The 21,015-nt window shown below is 32.2% G+C and overlaps 1 protein-coding gene across 1 annotated transcript in view; it reads left to right on the top strand.

Moving 5' to 3' along the window:
- LOC118187283 (glutamate receptor ionotropic, kainate 2-like) overlaps positions 1-21,015 on the top strand; it is an 826,434-nt gene that overhangs the window by 435,529 nt on the left and 369,890 nt on the right. Inside the window, exon 3 of the mRNA XM_085827114.1 lies at positions 3,189-3,440. Coding sequence (XP_085683240.1) covers positions 3,189-3,440 — 252 coding nt within the window. The remainder of the gene's footprint in view (positions 1-3,188; positions 3,441-21,015) is intronic.

Genomic DNA, 21,015 nt, shown 5'->3' with positions numbered 1-21,015 from the left:
CGTCAAATTTCATGAGAATTATATTTCCCACTAAATCAATTCAATTTTCAGAAGCAATTCGGCCAACGGGCAAAAAGACAAAATTTCCGATGCACACAAATTAACAGCTAACTTTTGATCCCACTGGGCAAAAAGACTCTGAAGGCAGAGTACCAATCAACTTAATTTATTATACCACTAAGTGTTTGAATAGCCTTATGTTTGTCTCCTAACTCCGTAGGTGGTAGAGTAATATCCTAATTCTCACAGAAAGACAACAATAGACGTAAACAAATGATTCATTGTGACAACCAAAAATGAATACTACTCTAATTTTGATAATGTAAAAGGGCAATTGGAGCATAAGAAATAATTCACAAAGCACAAATTGAGATGCATTGCCTTTTGTAATAACATTTCTATAATCCAAGGACTTCTCTAAATACAGACAACTGAAATACAAAGAAAAATGTGACGTCAGCAGTAGGTTTCTACATATATAACAATTGATAGCGTAGTACAGATAAATCCGAAAATATCATCCTGTTATAAATGACTATCAAAAACAATTTAATTAGCACCTATTTACTTGTGATATATTAAATTAAACTTTACCACTCAAATTTCTTGTCCCATATTGTAGAAATCCTATATGAGATCCTTTTGTCAAGTAAGACATATGCAGTCTGTAATTCATTTTAGTTCAGACACCTTAGGCAAATCCGATGTGATTCATGCGAAGGCAAGCATAATGCAGATTTTGAGTTCGTCAGTACTGGACAGCGCTGGAAAATAAATTCAGTACCTGTTACATAATCCTATATAATAATAATCATCATGATAATAACAGCAACGGAAACTAAAACGGAAATTATAAAGGAAAGAATGAATTAAATAAAGAAGTCTGAAAGGGTTCAGATTTTAACCCTCGTCCAAAAGGGTTTGTTAAGGATTTTTTTACGCTCTCGCTAGGTTCGTAGTTTACCCTCTGCTGTTGCAGCGACTCTTGCTAACCCATTTCTTTTTGACATTTTAGCTTTATTTATTACTAAGCATCATTTTCTTCGCAATTACGCTACACACAATTCAACAGCAAATTTACAAAAATTTTAAAAGTAGCATAGTAGCAGATGTTTAGAATTTCAGATGCAGTGTTAAAATGCCGCATAAATGTTTTATGTTTTCAGTCTTTTCACAAGTTATCATATCAAAGTTCAGTTTTCATAGTAAATGAGCGTGCAAAACGTATTCTTATCCTTTTTATTATTAATTTTTTGTGTTAAATTTATTAAATAAATATCATTTCTTCTCCCTTACGCCACATAAAATTCAGTTTAACAGCAAAATCACAAAATACTTAGAAATAGCGTATCTTTAGAATTTTTGATTGACAGTCTTGTGCTCTGAAGATGAAAGTGTTTTTTTCCATACAGTGTTGCCAAAGCTCGTTTTAAAATAGTTCACTTTGTTAATCAAAAATTAATTAAAATTTTACAATATAGAAAATACCGAATTCGAAACTTAAAAAGTACCGTCATTATTTTGCAATGCGAGGAATATACACACATACATGCATGAAGCTTCTTCATTATTCAATTTTCTTAAAAATAACACAGGGAAATAAAATTTGGTGGCAAGAATTTGAAACGTTATACAGAAATTTAAAGTGGACGACCAAAAATCGAATTTCGAGAATAAATACCTAATTTGGGTTAACGCTCTTTTGGGCTTATAATAATCCATGCAATAACATAAGGCATGGAGCTAGGCTCACAAATCTGGAGCAATATGAAGGGCCGTTTACTCTTTTGAATTACAATAAGGATGTGTGTCACTACAAATGGATCCCATGTAGAAAAACTGCAACGAGTGACAAAAGGCCTTAAAGTAACACAGATAAATATGCATTTATTTCATTGTTGTCCAGAGTAATACGAAGATTCGCTATTTCTTACCCTGCATTAATCGTCTATGAAATTATATACGAGGATGAACTACGAGATCATATTCGCAGGAAACTTCTGGAACGTAATCTTTTTTCTATATAATTTTTAGGAAAACGAGAGGGCTTACATTGTGAACATCTTGACACCATAGGTCGAATCACCTATTATATAGGTACAGGTAAAAAGATGGGCTATATAGTTACAGGCAGAACCACAAGTATTACAGAGATGCCTGTGGTACTACAGAGGTTAGTATTTATGGTAACTGTAACCTAACAAACTGCTAAGCATTTCGAAAGCCGATTTGGAATTCCGAGAGATAATAGATCGGATGGGTCTATCCGAAAGTCTCTTACCCGTCTTTAACTAGCAGCAACCTCTCGAGAGGATTTCTGGCTCGCAATGTGCTTTGAGAACCCCCTTTCTGCCCAGAAACTATAATAAGATTACAAAAATGCATGCCATCTCCGAAATTCGAACCCAGGTACTTCGGCACGACAGTCCATATCACTAACCACTCTCCACTCTGCTTCATACACCTAATTATATGGTCCATTTTTTGACTCCATTGGTCCTTTTTGTTCTATTTCGGATATTGAAGCTTGAAATTTCTTTCCAATACTGTGATAAAGAAAGCCTATTTGGTTATTTAATCCAATTTTAATGAGCAGATGTGGTCACAAAATATATCATGAAAATGGCCTACAGTACGTGTTTGGTAGCAATCAGAAACTATTGCAGAAGTGCAGTACGGTTAGTAGCGGTTACTTAGAGAACACCCAAAGGCCAAACCATCTGTTGAGATCATTGCATAATTTATTGTCTATAAATGAATATTGGGCAAAATTAGATAATTCTTAAATGGACTTAAATGTTCAAAGATTTAGCTAAATTGAGAGCACCTTTTGTTCAAGCGTATGATAAGTATATTTCTGGTTTTAAGCTACAGTGGTTTAAGCTACATCCAGATTTCCAAACTTTCAGCGTGGCAACTGCGCTATATCTTAATGCATGAATTACATTTTGCGTATATTTAAACATTATTATGTTGTTTGTACCGAAGTGCAAACACAATTTTAGAGTTTGACAACAATGTACATTTCATATTTTGATATCAAAGGAAAGAATTAGAATTCTTTATCCGATATTTCGGTAACCCTATAGTACTTTATGTATCATATATATTTTTAAATAATAAAAATTAAAGGAATGAACATTAAAAATTAAAGAAAATTATTTTAATCTCCTGTTTTTATCTTTCAGTATGCGACTTACTGGGCGAAGGTATGGCTGCCATTTTTGGACCTCAGTCCACAGAATCCAGCAGCGCTGTGCAATCAACATGTGGGGCACTGGAAGTGCCCCACATTCAGACGCGGTGGGATTACAGAGTGAGACCCCGCATGCATACTTTGAATCTGTATCCACCGCCCAATGCCCTTGGATCTGCATACCTGCAATACGTCAAAGAAAAGAACTGGAAGCAGTTCGCCATACTGTATGAGCAGAATGACGGTAAGTGAAAACCATTTCATAGTACATTTCTTAATGTGTTAGAAACGCTCTTATAGGACCTTTCCTAAAATGTCTGGCCCACCAGCGGCTGAGCGGTAAAGTCGCTGAAAACTTGTAGTTCGGTCCGAGGCTCGAATCCGGCAAACGGGCTTGATGCATGGGTGTTTTCTAGTTCCCCCCCATGTGTAACAAGCATAGGAGTCAGTTTTCCTTAGAAAGTCCACCACGAAGGCATCCCTTCTCTTAGGAAGTTAGCCCTCGAGTTTTTAAAGTAATCACATAAACGAAACCCAAAATATTTGGGCAGTTAAGCTACGCTATGTTACGCTACTATGAAAATATCATCCCTCAGCTCTGCGAATGCTAAACATGTAGTCGTTAATTTATCTTCCAAGCAGCCTCGTGCGTAACCTGTCTTCCTGAATGTTGCCATTTGCAAAACATAAGTTTATCCAGATTTCGAATTTAATCGTTTTGTAATTGCATAATAAGCTTAGATATGTGAAAGTAATAAATATATCCTATTAAATTAACTATTATTTTTTATTTTTAACAATTATACTTATTAAATGTAAAAATGAATGTATGTGCCTGGTATAGAACAGTTTCATTCAGTATTTTTATTCCATTCTTCCAAAAGAAAAAGTCTTGTTCAAAATCTCATCTTTCACGCCGAGTATATTTTAATGTGAAAGTGATGCTGAAGCTAAATACGATGTATTTGGTAAACCATTCAATCATTCATTAGTTCTTAATTTATTATTTATTTCCCCATAATTAACGCGATTTACAACATTTAACCATCCTAAAACGTAACTCAAAATAATTTTTGACAAATAAAATACTACATATTAATATCAAGTTATTGAAAATGTTGATAAAAGTAATAATAATTACGAGCGTTTGCTTAAGATACAATTTTGTCTTCCAGTTTTTCTTCTGAGATAATAAAGTGGGTAAACATGTATTCATATGTGTATTTATTCTAAAACGTTTTAAATACAGCTAACATAAAATCAGGGTAAAATATTACAAAATGAATGATAAATAAAAAAATCAAGGTAATTTTTATAAGCTTTTAAATTAGTTCACTCATGTATTTGTTGCTAGGGTCAAAGTTTGTCATCGATTTTTTAACAACTTCTTGATGAGCTACTGTGTTCACATATTGTACACACTGTACACATAGTGTTTGTAGATGAAAAGTTTGTCATCGATTTCTAAACAACTTCCTGATGAGCTACTGTGTTCACGCATTTTACATATATTCATACATTTTACATACTGTGCACATAATGTTTGTAGATGACAATACAATGTGATGAAATGACATTTCAAAAATTTTCGTTGCATGTTTTATATTTTAAGATTAAGTGATTTTTTGTACGTATTTGTTTAACGAAAAAACTAAAAATGTCAGAATTTTTTGTTTGCATTTTGAGAAAGAGCGGAAAAAATCTTTTAAATGGAAGTTTTAGCTTAATTCTTCGTTTCTGGTGAACTTTCCAAAAAATAGCTGGTTTTTTTTTCCGCCTTGCATTTACTTCCAAATTTCGACATCTAAAAATATATCGGATACAAAATTTGAAATTTTCTCATACTATACTCAAGCTCTGCCATTTTTTTAAAAAAGTACATTTAAAGAATATTAATTGATTTATTTTCCATATTTTTTAAAAGTATACTGCAGTTTGAAGTGGAAGAGAAAAAATCGGCTCTTCTTCCCCATCTCTAGTAACTTCAGGGTTATGATGTCATTAAGTCATATGATTCTTTTGACTTCTGTACAGATTTCTTTGCATTTAATATTTATTTCATTTTATTAGTTTCAAAAACGGAACAGTTTAATAATTCATTATTATTATTTAGTTAATAATTATTATCAGTTATTTTATAATTATTATTATTTACTTAATAATTGATTATTTGCAACGAAATTTATCATTTTTAGTTTTTTCCATTTCATAAGTTTATATGCATTTTCTTCAATATTTATTTCAAAAAATATATCGTTATAAATATTATAACAATTAATAAAAAATATAATTAAGTAACATAAATAACAATTAATAAACATATAAACAAATTTTTAAGCATAATAAAATATATTTTTCACCACATTTTTAAAACAAGAATGATAACAAGTATCAGTTAAATATTTTTCAGATTTTTTTAAACCAACTACGCTTTTGTACATTTTTTATAACTCGATCTTGATGCTTGTCGCTAGGGATAAAAACCTTTACTGTAGGTTTTTTTAAGCTATTTCCTGATAAGGTCTTCAGCACAAATTTTGCACATTGTAGATGACAGTAGAATGTGGTGCGGCAATATTTTTTCACAATTTGATTTAGATTTTTTACTTCTTTGTACGAAATAAAGAAAGCATTTTAATCCCCAAAATTTCAAGAGTAATATTTCAACGAAATATTAATTTCAACTGTTCTGGAATTCAGTTGGAGTTTTTCTTTCATGCCGCCTGTACATACGCTCCCTTTTTATCCAAAATGGGTTGTAAAACGGATTTATAATGGATTCAAGAGGGAGGTTTTGGTGACGTCTGTAAAAACACACAGACGTCTGTACGTACACACAGACGTCACAGACTCACACAAAAATACACAGACGTCACAGACGCACACAAAAACACACAGACGTCACAGACGTCTGTACGTACGTATGTACGTATCTCTAATAACTCAAAAGTAGTTAGTCGTAAAAGTTGAAATTTTATATATTTGACTACTATAACATCTAGTTGAGCACCTCCTTTTTTATTGCTTTCGACAATACCAAACGTATGTATGTATATATATATATATATATATAATTTATTTACTAAAGAAATATTTATTATATTATCTCTTAATATAAATTTAGTGGAAGCATCAAAAAAGAGGGAACCCGTGTGTAGGAAGTTTAATTCCGAAAATTGATTTTTAAAGTAAGTTGAATGTAAATTATTAAAACTGTTTTACGGGAACTTGAATTTAAATCATGAAAAATAAAATTTCAAACTTTGAAAAAGAAATTAAATTAAAAGCAAGTAATTATCGCTATTGATCGGAAAATAGTTGACTTTTCAAGGGAAACCAACCAACTCCCGTTTAATGAACAATAATTAATATATGCGAAAATTATTGTTCATTGAACGGGAGTTGGTTTGTTTCCCTTGAAAAGTCAACTAATTTCCGATCAATAGCGATAATTACTTGCTTTTAATTTAATTTCTTTTTCAAAGTTTGAAATTTTGCTATTCATGATTGAAATTCAAATCCCAGTAAAACATTTTTAATAATTTACATTACAGTTACTTTAAAGCACAATTTTCGGATTAAACTTCCTACATATGGGTTCCCTCTTTTTTGATACCTCTACTAAATTTATATTAGGGGATAATATAATCAATGTTTCTTTAGTAAATAAATTATTATTATCTTACTTTGCCGCTATTGCGCAAGTATTAGAAAAACTTTATATAAAATACCCTTACCCGACCTTTATTTTCGCAATCTTTGACCATAGTTACAGAAGTTACTTCCAGGTACAGATGTGTTTTAAATAACGAAAATATTCATATTGTGGCAAATTAAAAAAATAATTTCGACAAATAATGAAATCTAACTTTTTATGTCGTCTCCCGTTTCCTATATTTACCTTTGGAAACGTTTTTAAACTTGTCAAGAAAAAATGAAATTGTAAATATTTTGACACCTGTTCGACGAAAATTGACCCGGATATTTAATTTACAAATTTGCAATTTCTGATGGCATTTTCAACTAGCCTTGAGAATCGGTTAATTAAGTTAGAGTAATTCGAGGAAATAAGTTTAAAGGAAGTGTAACAAAAATATACTATGTATATTTTCATAGTCCGTAAAAGGAAGTCGTAGTGTCTACATCAGATTTATTTTAATTTAATACTGAAACAATTTTTCGCACATATCTTCGTTTAACAACGAACTAAAACTCTAAAAATTTAACTGTTTACCCTTGGGATAAAAAAAGGGCAAAATCTTTTTCATGAATTTTACGAGAAATTTTTGACGTATTTCTTAATTTTTTCCCGAATGTTTGAAAATCGCTGAAGTTTTCCCGTCCATTTGATGTTACAGAACTATTGTATTTAAAAGAGTGATTCTTCGTTGTTGAAAAACGATTTTTCAACTGAATAATTTGGCTGACAATCGGTCATTGAGACTTAAAGAATAAAAATAAAACAAAAAATAAAATATCTGAAACTTTCACATTTTATATTACGCCCAAAGGGGCTTTTTTTTACGTTTAATGTGTTACCTTTATTTATTATATATAATGTTCTTCGCACTTAAACCACAAAATTCAATTCAACAGTAATATCACGAAATACACAAAATATTTAACAAGCACACACAGTCGATAGACAGTCAAATTTTCGATACACAGTAGTCTCTTGCGCTGGAGATAAAAATGTTTCTCTTCTCCGTACATTATTGCCATTACCCGCTTTGAAATCGTTGAGTTTCTTAAGCAAAAACTCATAAATGCTTTACAACATATGAAATAGATAATAAACCAAATTCCAAATTTCGGCTTCCAGACTCCCATATTCGGGTGAAGACGTACCTTCTCCGAAATTGGATGGCTCTAGGTGCAGTTGTTTTATCCCAATGCGAGAAACATACATCCATTTATGCAGATTCTTCATTATTTAATTTCTTTAAATATAAAAACATGGCTCTAATATTTGGTGGCAACAATTCGAAAAGTGATTTGACGTTTATAGTAAATCGACGCAAAATACCAAAGCGAAATTACGATGATTTTTTCCTGGAGGGCTTTTTGAAGCTTATCAAGCGATATGACAAATGTCTCAATGTACTTGGTACTTATGTGGAAAAATAAAGTTATGTCATATCTTTAATGTCTCATTCTATTTTTTGACTTTCATACACAACTCTGACCACAGTCGACAGGGGAAACTTATTTTTCAACTTACCTACGTAATAGCTCTTCTGTGCTAACGCCCTTTGGGGTAAAAATAAAATAAAATTTATTTTATAAAATAAATTTTTATTTATAGTCATAAAATATTAAGTCATAAAAAATTAATGAATTAAAAGGAGGAAAATAATTTATCATAGTTTCATACGAACAGGAGACAAAATTACTTTACAAATTTATACTACTAAAAATAAAGGCGTGGGCGCCCAGATAACGAAATCCTTAGTAGAATGGCGTTGTCAAAATTACAAACTAGAGTTTTTCTATCTATACTCCTCAAGGTAATCTATGCTTCTCAAGCCTCTCATAGTCTTCCTTGATTCCCAGAAAAGAAAAAAAAAATAAAATTCAAACTAACTGTGTATACCACACAATAACTGAAAATCTCAGAGTTTTAAAAACAGAATTCACAATCACCTTTTCTTCCCGTACTCAAAACTTAAAATCCTACTTACAGACTTCCCACTGTAGTTTTGACAACCAGTAATATATTTAATGCACTATGAATATAGTATTTCTTGTCTGCATAATTCAAACATGCAATTCCTATGCAAGAATCATGCCCACCAGCGGCCGAGCGGTAAGTCGTTGAACACTGGTAGTTCGGTCCGAGATTCGAATCCCGCGAACGGGCTGGCTGCATGGGCGTTTTCGTGGTTTTCCCCATGTGTAACGTGTATACGAGCCAGTTTCCCTTAGAAAGTCCTCCACGAAAGGCATCCCTCCCCTTAGTCAGATAGCCCTAGTGTGCTTTGCCATAATTAAATACACACACACACACAGACCTATGCAAGAAGCGACAGGCAAACAAGTACCAGGGTTTATTAGTCCAAAGGGATTTGAGTCCCGAAGGACTATTGTTTTCGTTTTGCGATTTTGCGTCGGACTCCTATAAACGTCGGTTCACTTTTCAAACTGTTGCCACAAAATGTTAGAGTCCTGCATTATATTTGAAGAAATTAAATAATGAAAAATCTGCATAAATGATTGTCTATTTCTCGCATTGTGATAAAACAATGGTACATAGAGCCATCGAATTTTGAATAACGAAATCCTACTGCGAATATGGGCATCTGAAATCCCAAATTTGGAATTTGTTTTATTATAGATTTTATATTTTGTAAAACTTTAACGAATTTTTGATTTACAAACTCAATGCTTTAAAAGCGAGAAATGGCAACGTTATATAGAAAAAAATACTTTTATCTCCAGCTCGCGAGACTGTGTATATCGGAAATTCTAAAGATATGCTTAATTTAACATTATTTTGCGATATTGCTCTTGAACTGAATTTTATGGTTTAAGTGCAAAGAACATGATATTTAATAAATAAAGGTAACACTCAAAACGTTAAAAAAACGCCCCTTTGGACGTAATTTAAAATCTGAAAAATTTCATATTTTTTTTTTTTTTTTTTAGTCCAAAGGGATTTGAATCCCGAAGGACTATTAGTTTCGTTTTGGCATTTTGCGTCGGACGGATAAATGTCGGTTCACTTTTCAAACTGTTGCCATAAAATGTTAGAGTCCTGCATTATATTTGAAGAAATTAAATAATGAAAATCTGCGTAAATGTATGTATATTTCTCACATTGTCATAAAATAACGGTACATAGAGTCATCGAATTTTGAATAACGTAATCCTCCAACGAATATGAGCATGTGGAAGACCAAATTTGAAATATGAAATTTGTTTTATGATCGATTTCCTATTTTTTAAAACTTTGACGAATTTTTGATTAAGAACCTCAAGGATTTCAAAGCGAGCAATGGCAACGTTGTGCAGAAAAAACATTTTTATCTCCAGCGCGTGAGTCTCTGTATCGGAAATTCTAAAGATATGCTTGTTTTAAAACTATTTTTCGATATTGCTGTTGCACTGGATCTTATGGTTTAAGTGCGAGGAACATGATATTTAATAAAGAAAGGTAACACACAAAATGTTAAAAAACGCCCCTTTGGACGTAATTTAAAATCTGAAACATTTCAGATTTTTTTTTAATTTGCAATAAATATGATAAAAATTACCCTAAAATATGATAGCTTAGAATTATATAATATATATAAAGTACAATTTTTCTTCTATTAACTTAATTACTTAATCCTAAAATAAAATAAAATAGATTTTAGTTGCATTTAAAAATAGGTATATATATGTTACGGTGAGAGACCGAAATTGGAGAATGTCGACTTTCACCGGAGAATGTCAACATTCACCAAATACGTCGGTGAAAGATCTAATATTGCATTACATTCTTGTACATTCTGACCCTCACCGGTGTATGTCGACAATCACAGATATGCTCTGGTGTAGGTAGAAAAGAGAGGTCATAAAGTGTCATAATAGTTTAAATTGTTGCAATAAATAAGATTTGAATCACATAATTTAGTAAGTTTTTTTTTTTTTATTATTTTATTTTCTCATTTAGAACGTACTATATAATTAAGTAAGTTTTTCTCATTTCTCATTATTTCCTTTCTCATTTTGGTGCCCACCAGCGGCCGAGCGGTAAAGTCGCTGAACATTGGTAGTTCGGTCCGAGGTTCGAATCCCGCGAACGGGCTGTCTGCATGGGTGTTTTCGTGGTTTTCCCCATGTGTAACGTGTATACGAGCCAGTTTTCCTTAGAAAGTCCTCCACGAAGGCATCCCTTCGCTTAGGCAGATAGCCCTAGTGTGCTTTGCCATTATTAAATACACCACAACACCTTTCTCATTTTGAATGCACTGTGTGTTTTAAGTTCTTACGTTCTTATTTTAAGTTTCAAGTGCGTTTTTTTGCGACTGAATTACGGAGAAGAAAATATAATATTCTTATATGTCCAACATTCAGCATTAGTATATGGTGAATGTCGACATTTACTCGTTAAGTCAGAAATAAGAGTATTTGGAAAATATTTCGGACATACGCCAAGCGACTATGTGAATGTTGACATTCACCGGTGAAAGTCGACATTCTTCAGATTTTGGTGTTTCGCGGTAACTTATGTAAGCACGGTACAAAAATTGATTTCTAAAGGGGCAAGAATGAGGTGGTACGCAAAACATTTAAATTTATAAATTAGATTTATAAATTAGATTTAGAATTTAGATTTAGAATTTCTAATTTATAATATGCTGTGGTATTATTTCATCTTCTGACTGGCCACGATTGTCTATGCCCATCTTTTTAAAATTTGACTTAAAAAGACTCTTCAGTCTGTACTCTTTGTAACTCTGTACAGTCCAAGGATAAGGAGCATATTGACGAATTCACTGCATTATTACTTTTTAATTCTATATATTGGGAAGCAAGATCAAGACTAATGGCTTAATAGCCAAATGACTGGCATTTGTATAAATAAATAAAATGCCCAATTGAAAATGTTTTAGAAATGGTATTAGCCACTATCTTTGGAAACACACATGCGTTTCTAATCTTCGTGATATAAAATTGTAGATAAATTTTAGAAAGAGAATTATTTAAAATCTTCTTCCCAAGAAACTGTATGATAAATTATTTTCCCCCATTAGCACATTAATTATTTTATGAGATTTAAATAAAAGTATATTTTAAAAAAATTTATTTTTACATGAAATTGTATGATAAATTATTTCTCTCCTTACCACATTAATTATTTTATGAGTTTTAAATAAAAGCTTATTTTAAAAATATTTTATTTTGCTGTGAAACTGCATGATAATTTATTTCTTCCCTCTTAGCACATTAATTAGTTTACGAGTTTTAAATAAAAGCATATCTTAAAAATATTTTATTTTAATATTTGTCACAATAATTAAAATTTATTTTGAACAGAAAAGAGGTACAATTGTAATATTTATAAAATAAACATTCACGATGAAAACGCTTTTATTTCTATGAGTGGTAACCTCATAGAAAACATTCACAGAAAACATTCTTTGGCCATTTTGCGTTTAATAATATTCGAAGAAAGCATGTGGCCAAAAATACAATAATGATATTAAATAGTAGAGGCATTAATAACTGTGGAACCATTCTGAAGAGCTGTTTGAACTTGGAAATTTGATGAATCAGAGTTACCCTCTCTGAGATTCGAACTGAGTATCTACCACTTGTTTGCCGGACGTGCTTCCAGTTACAGCACGAAGGTACGCTGTCAGGAAAGAAAAATTACTTTTATTTATCCTTAGTCTAACGGTAGAAAACATGCTACTGCTTTTAAGATTGAATGCATTAGTATTATTCCGAAATATATAATACTGGTCTGCAATAGAATTTAAATTAGTGCAATATTTGCAAAGCAATCACGTCCAGTCTCTTAAAGAAACAGGGAATCGTTACAGGCAGCTGAGACTTAATAAATTCCCTCAGATTTTAACCTTTATTTCTTCTGCTTGTCCACACAGGAGATTTTCCTTCAGTTTATAATTTTAATCACATATGACGAGCAACTGTCTTTTCTTAAAAATGGCTAACATATTTCCCTTTTTTGGTGAGCGAATCTGTCATTTTGTTACCACGCGTTCTACATTTTGATGGGAGTTCATACGTTATGGTATTACTGTTTTTTTATTTAGACCAGAGGTAATCAAAATTTGTAGCATTGCGACTCCATAAAACAATTTTGCGCCCTCAGACGGGAAGTCTATCCTTAGTTATACACCATCAATTCAGATTTTTTAGGAGTTTTGTCCACCTTGAGACCCACTATAAATTTTTGCCCCACTAGAAACCGATAGTTTGAACACCATTGATTTTGACTATAGTAAATTTACACTGTATACGAACTGAGCAATTGTTAAACGGTAAAGCTGATAGCCTCAGTCTTCCAAAACAGATGGAATAGAGCTAGATCCGAGAGTTAATTATTAGCAAATAAACTACAGAGAATCCTAGTATTGACATTTCCCTAACGCGTGAAGCAACATCCATTAGTGTAAACATGAAACTATTCAGATTTGGGGTATCTGCTAAATGCAGTCTCTAAAGTTATAGATCTCAGTCAAGATTCAAACAGGACGTTTTTGGATTAATACTGTACGGTCAAAAGACGATAAATATGTTTATATCTCAATCAATAGATTAACTGGAGCAGGCATGATTTCAGATTTCCTAGGAATATAGCTTTCTCCTTTAATTTTATGTACTTTTCTAATGCTGCTTTCCCCATCTTCAATGTTCTAGTCTAATATAACATACACTTTTTTTAAGAATTACTTGCAGGTAATCCTGTTAGCTTCTCATATGAACACAAGGTGTTCCGTCTAATTACAGCTTAAATAACAAAATAACGAGACCACAGCAAACTATGTGTTTGAGTATTTAACCTACGTTTTACAAACATTTATAGAACGTGTTACAAACTTGATGCAAGAACATGCAAAGCAAGGCAATACAATCTTTAATCGATTAACATTTTTGTAGTGCTATAATTAAAAATATATTAATGTAATTTCACTACCCAAAAAGGTTAAAAAATTAGTTGATAAGTAACATAGAGTAGTAAAGGTACATTATGTGCTCTGAAAACCAATTATGTACTTAACTCGAATGACTTAAATGACTTACCGTTTCAGAATAAATAGAAACAATGTCTCCACAAAGAAACTTAATGTGTTATTAAGCTTCTTTATTCAAACTGCACAATAAAATGCTGCATGCTGCTGTTTTCAAAATAACAACAGCAATCCAAATCTTAAGTCTCCTTCAAATAGTACGCACTCCATAAACTTTCAGCTTAGGTAAGAAGGAAGTGGTCTTTCCATCGAAAAGTTTTAATAAGTAAACCTTAATCAAGCAGAACTTACCTAAAACGAATGGCGCCAGACTGTTGAAACTTTAGATGTAGAATAGAATTATCTTATTAAAAGTATTGCAATGAAGTTCACACGTTCTACCAGAAGGGAAAAAATCATTCGAATAATTGTTCGAATCTGAAATGACAACTTTATTTCATGATTACTAATATCTCGCAAATTATTTATGTGTTCTTGCTCTACTTTTGAGAATAAGCTTTGTGACTTAGTGAATGAAGAAGTTAATTATAGAAAAAACGCGATGACAAAAATAAATGAACTAAATACACCTAGATGTAAAATTCAATACCAGAGTTTAGAATAATAAGCGATGCCTTCTTTTGAGAGTAAAGTTTTAGAAGTTCCAATATTTTCTACGGAAATTCACGTATGATTGTTGCATCCTACTTCTGTTAAAAATCGACTGAACAGTATTTGATCCCAACAAAATTTGGAACTTTCATTCCAAACTAGGCAGATTGCTGTCGTTTGGCATTAAATTAAATAATTCGACTGAATACAAACGATATACCAAAAAAAAAAAAAAAAAAGTTTTATGAACTAATTCTCAGCAAATACAACTAAATAGAAGCAAACAAAATTAACCCAGATTTTGTTCTTAATGATCGTCTTCTAAATAAAAACAGTTATTACAGATAATTAAACGGCGCTTATAATTAAGTTTTAATATAGAGCACAGATAATCTTTGAAATTAAATATGCTTTGATAAGACCAGCTTTAAGCAGGAAAGGAGAAATCTCAGCTATTTTAAAATTTCTACTCGAGGATTATCGACCGTTAATATAGAAGTAAAGAAAAGGAAATAAAAAAAGCTACAATAAGAAATAAATTTTTTAATTTTTAATGAAAATTTATCGAATTACTTTACATCAACAGTATCTGAAATACAATTCATTTTTAAAGAATATATTTAAATAACCTGCAGTGCTAAATATAAGAAGGTGGTAATAAAAACAATTGAAAATAACATAAATATTCCCTATCAGAAAATTACTTAATGTTATTAATCTTACATTAATTAATTAATAATCAAATAGGAGTACAAACATTTGTGACTTACTTAATAGCGATTTGAAGGATGCTTCAAAACTAATAAAAGAAAATTTAAAGATGAAAGAACAGATCCAAATAAACACTTTTCATAGAGTGCAAGATCACGTAGCTAAGCGGTTAAGAATTGGAAGGCGCTTTCCTTAAACACTCCATATTTCAGAGCAGAAAGTCGTAGGACTCCTTCAGATGATTTTTTGCATGTTCTAACATTATTTAATTGTATTCATTTTATGTTCTTATTTACGTCTTGGAATTTTCATGTATTATATGTGTGTATGTTCCGCAGTTAAAGTAAATTTTTGCTTTTCATCTAATGATTATTAATCCCCATGTTTTCTGTTAGCAGTCTTGCAGTTCTTTCATACCATTCAAGTAACTAAGTAACTAACCTCTGGCTAAGGGACAATCATCTCATTCCCTTATTCTCCTTCCTTATCACCCTTTTAGAGGCAGCATCAGTTCCAAACTCAGTTATTTCATGTATCATCAGTGACCTTATTTTCACAGAAAAGGGCATATCGTGCGCCGCACCATATATCCATCTAAATCGTTAGGTTCCTATTTTATGTACTGTCATTAACGATTTGAAATGGATTGTGAAACTAATGAGGTGATGGCGGATACTGTCATTTGTCTTTACGCAGCGAAGGACGACAACGTAGGGTGAATAAGGCAAACACCCTCCAGGGCTTAACGTTTAATATACGATTTTGCATTCTAAATTGAAAAATGTGTGTCTCAGTCTGCTCTGTCACCCTTTAAAGTTCCTCCTATTAGCTCTGAAATGCTTGTCGCATCCAGTTTTGAAGCAATAGATTCAAGATTCTCTTATGAAATGCGTAAAGTCCTCGGGCTGATCTTTGGAATTTGGTAACAGGTAGTTCGGCTACATTTTGGTAAGGCGATAAAGGTTACTAGATACGACTTTAGCAATAATCTGAGAAGTAGACAGTTCGAATCACAGATTATTTTGTCTCAGAGAAATGAGAAACCATGAGACATGTCATGTGACACTTTCCGGAAAATTACGATCGTGATTTTAGCTAATAAGCACTTAGAAATAATTTCGCTGCTAAAGTGCAGAATCGCCAACTTATTTGTTTGGCGCTTTTTTACAAGAGTAAGAAGAATTGGATTTTTGTCGATTTTCTTTGACTTTTTAAGTGAAAATAGGTCTATGTGTACATGGATAAAGTCAAGCGTGTGCGCAATGCCATTTTTTAGCAATTCTGGGATGCTTTTTTAAGTGAAAATATGTCGACGTGTACATGGATACCGCGTATGTGCAATTCTTAAAAACGCGCGAAGCAGTGGGCGATTCTGCACTTTCTCCCAATTTGGAACCTAATCTTCGTCATGATTAATCACTTTTGTTCCATAAAAGTTCTAGCATAAGTGTAATTCGGCTAGCAGATTGTTGGAAAAAATGTTGAGTAAAAAAGAAAAAAAAAAAGCCTTTACTTCATAAAACAAAATGGCGTCAAAAAAAAAAAAAAAAAAAAAACTAACAGGTTGCTGTAGCAGGGTTGGTTGCCAAATTTTCGCCAAAAAATCGCCAAGTTATCATAATCCGAAGATTCATCGGTCCTCGATGGTGAAGTAGTGAAGCCTGTTCAAGTTCAATCAATAAAGTTCTCTCATTTAATATATTTAAGTACGAATAGCTAATATCTTCAATCTATCTTTCATTAATAACTAGAACCAGAGGTCTTAAGAAGATAAATCAAAGAAAAAAAATCTGAAATGTTTCAGATTTTAAATTACGTCGAAAGAGGCGTTTTTTTTTTTTTTTTAACATTTTGTGCGTTATATTTATTTATTAAATATCATGTTCTTCGCACTTAAATCAAAAATTCAGTTCAAGAGCAATATCGCAACATTGTTTTAAGTTGAGCATATCTTTAGAATTTCTGATACGCATTCTCACGCGCTGGCGATAAAAATGTTTTTTTCTATACAACGTTGCCATTGCTCGCTTTAAAATCCTTGAGTTTGTTAATCAAGCATTTTTACAAAAGAGGAAATCGATAATAAAAAAAATTCCATATTTCAAATTTGATCTTCCACATGCCCATATTCGTAGGAGTATTAACGTCGTTCAAAATTCGATGGCTCTATGTACCGTTGTTTTATCATAATGCGATAAATATACATACATTTATGCAGATTTGTCATTATTTAATTTCTTTAAATATAACACAGGGAGATAATATTTTGTGGCAACAGTTTGAAAAGTGATTCGCCGTTTGTAGTGAATCGACGCAAAATTGCAAAACGAAAACAATAGTCCTTCAGGGACAGCCTTTGGACCCCCTTTGGACTGATAATTAGCTAGAAGTGCTGATTTAATAGCATTCGTAAAGCGCTATCCAAATTCAATAATCCTCAAATTAAGAATAACAAAAGTATTCCGATTAATCGAAATTTAATGACAGATTTCCGATTAGGTGAGATTAAAAAAAAACTAATAATGATACAACAGATGTATGCATAGAAATATATTTGCAAAGCAATATTATTTGGTTATGATGATTAATTTGGTATGTGAAATTGTTCATTCATAATTAAAAATCAATATACTTAACTTCCTACACAGATTCTTATTTATGTTGATTCTGATTGGGATTTTTATGTCTTAGATCAGTTAAAAAATAATAATAAATGTATGAAATTTGGCAAAATATTTTCTCTGTGACTGGTAATATTGAGTTTACTTCCAACAACAGGAACATTACGTGATAGCAAGTATGAATACAGTACGACAAAAATAAATAAATAAAAATATGCACGTTTCAGTTTTTAAATTACGTCCAAAGGGGCGTTTTTATAACGTTTTGTATCTCACTTATTAAATATCATTTTTTTGCACTTAAAACATAAAATTCAGTTCAATAGCAATGTCGCAAAATAATTTTAAAATGACCATATCTGTAGAATTTCCGATACACAGTTCCGCGCGCTGGAGATAAAAAGGTTTTTTTCCCCGTAGAGGGTTGCCATTGCTCGCTTTTAAATCCTTGAGTTTGTTAATCAAAAATTCGTTAAAGTTTTACAAAATATGAAATCGATAGTAAAACAAATTCCAAATTTCAAATTTGGTCTTCCACATGCCCATAATCATAGGAGGATTACGTCATTCAAAATTCGATGGCTCTATGTACCGTCGTTTTATCATAATGCGAGAAATAGACCTACATTATGCAGATTTTTCATTATTTAATTTCTTCAAATATAATGCAGAATTCTAACATTTGCTGGCAACAGTTTGAAAAGTGAAACGGACATTTATAGTTATTCAACGCAACATCGCAAAATGTAAACAATAGTCCTTCAGAGACAAAAACCCCTTTGGACTAAAAATAATCATTGCCTTTCAGGTTCTAGGGTTTCTGATTTGGGATTGCCATAAAATGACAAGGAAAGGCAGGGTTGGCGTGAAATCGCCCATTCAAAGTGGCGATATAGCCTAAACGGAGCGAGAGCATTCTGGAACGAATTCTTACCGATTTGCCCCAGAATGTTCTCAAAGGCAGGTGAAAAGATATATAAACTCTGCTTGCATGCGGAGTGGCAGTGTATCTTGTGTTGAGCTCCGAGAGCGATCGACCGAGTCGCGAGCTGTATGTAATGTTTTGCCGTGAAGCTGTCTTCACCGTTATAGCGTCATAGCTTGAAGGCTGTGTTGCTGATTATTTCAGCGTGTTTGTCGTGGTTTGTTAACGACACGTGATTTTAGAACTCTTCTAAGTAAAACTGGCTAAATAAATTGTGTTTTGATTCTTCATCAAGGAGTGTCATCAATCACTCCAAATCCACGAACTCGTAGAACGCAATAATAGTCTATAATGCTATGAATACGCGCATGAACGAGAAAAATTATAGATTGTCGCGCGTGCATCTTGCACAAGTTTTGCTGTGTGTGCTTCACGGATGCTTTGCCAAAAATCTAGAAGTATGGCAAAACTTCACCGCATCTTAACCAGCTTTCATGATTGACTATAAAATATATAATTGTAAATATTTGTTATCCCAGAAGGGCTATTCATTTCGTTTTGGCATTTTGATTTGGTTCACTCTAAACGGCGTTTCAATTTTCAAACTGTTGCCACCAAATATTACAGCCTTGAATTACATTTAAAGAACTTAAATAATGAAGAATCTGCATAAACGTATGTAAATTTTTCTCGCATTGTGATAAAACAACTGCAAATAGGGCCATCAAATTTTGAATAACGTAATCCTCCACCGAATATGGGCATGTGGAACGCCAAATTTGAAACTTGGAATTTGTTTTATTATCGATTTCATATTTTGTAAAACTTTAACGAATATTTGATTAACAAACTCAACGATTTCAAAGCGAGCAATAGCAACACTCTACGGGGAAAAGAAAACCTCTTTATCTCCAGCGCGCGGAACTGTGTATCTGAAATTCTATATATACTCATTTAAAAATAATTTTACAAATTGCTCTTGAACTGAATTTTACGGTTTAAGTGCGAAGAACATGATATTGTTGCGTGCGTACGGGTTCGTTATGAAATGAATGCACAAGTCCGATGAAAAATGAACAAAAATTTATTATTATCACAACAAAAATGCTTAAATTTTCTCAAATTATCATGCAGTATTACAATATCTCACAGTAGTTATCTTTTAACTACTCAAATATCCAATAGAACGTAATTCAAAACAGCTAAAGAACGCTAATCTGCGAATTCGCTACAATCAACAAGAGCAGTTTTCTAAACAACAACAAACTAAGCAAGCAACTAACTACAAACTGAGATGTTTTCCTCCTTTTATAAGATTTTAAAATCACGCGCTAGAATTTTCCAGTACTTTCTCGAAATCAAAAAGAGATATTTATTTAGTTAAAGCACGCGCTCTTGTATTTTCAATTTTCCGGCTTAGCTTTCTTTTAATATTCGTCACGCGCTACACTGCGCGAGAAATAAAACCATTTAATTTATAATTGAACTAACATTAGCTTTTTAAATACCAAATTCGTAACAATATTTAATAAATAAAGGTAACACACAAAATGCTAAAAAAGCGCACCTTTGAACGTAATTTAAAATCTGAAACCTTCCAGATTTTTTCCTTATTGTAATTTTTTATTTCTAAAATAGTTTAATCAAATGAAAAGCAAAAAATACTCTAAAGCAAAAACGAATAGCCCAATCAATCCTAGCGCAAAGACATACTTTTTCCCGACTGAACTTAAGTTATTTCCCTCTGTTTACGACCGAATTGAATTTACTTGTCACTTCTTCCAACTGACAGTATTTCACTGACATCCATTTTTCCCGTCTCTCCTATAATATATGCTTGAAATAATAAAATTTTAGTGCATCGTGAGAGAAAACGCGATCGCTAAAATTGATCTCCAAAGGCAGGAATTCCCCGAATGATTGATAGAAAGCATTACGCAGTTGCTTTCTTTTACGACGTTCTTGCGTAGGCCATTTTTAAAGAAAATGGCGACTGCGAGAACATATGGCGTTCGCTGTACTTAACGGTGGAAGAATTCGATTCCACGAAGAAATCTTTCTTGCTGGAAATGATGTTACGAAACGCGATTTTGAAAACTTTATTTTTTGTTTTCTCGAAATTGCGTAGACATCTAGTCGCAAAGGATAAATAAAGGCTTTCGAACTTTTGCCGTTCGAAGCAATATCTGTACTGGGGGTAAATACACCAAAGGAAAGAAACAAAGGGGAAATTTGCCGGATGTAATCTCTGAACTGTTTGCTTTACTG

Source organism: Stegodyphus dumicola, chromosome 11 (assembly GCF_044657685.1).
Source record: "Stegodyphus dumicola isolate Sdum_Otavi_A_Nest chromosome 11, ASM4465768v1".
NCBI classification, from domain to species: Eukaryota; Metazoa; Arthropoda; class Arachnida; order Araneae; family Eresidae; genus Stegodyphus; species Stegodyphus dumicola.
Note: the sequence above shows the minus strand (reverse complement) of the source record. Positions and strands in the feature narration are given on the sequence as shown.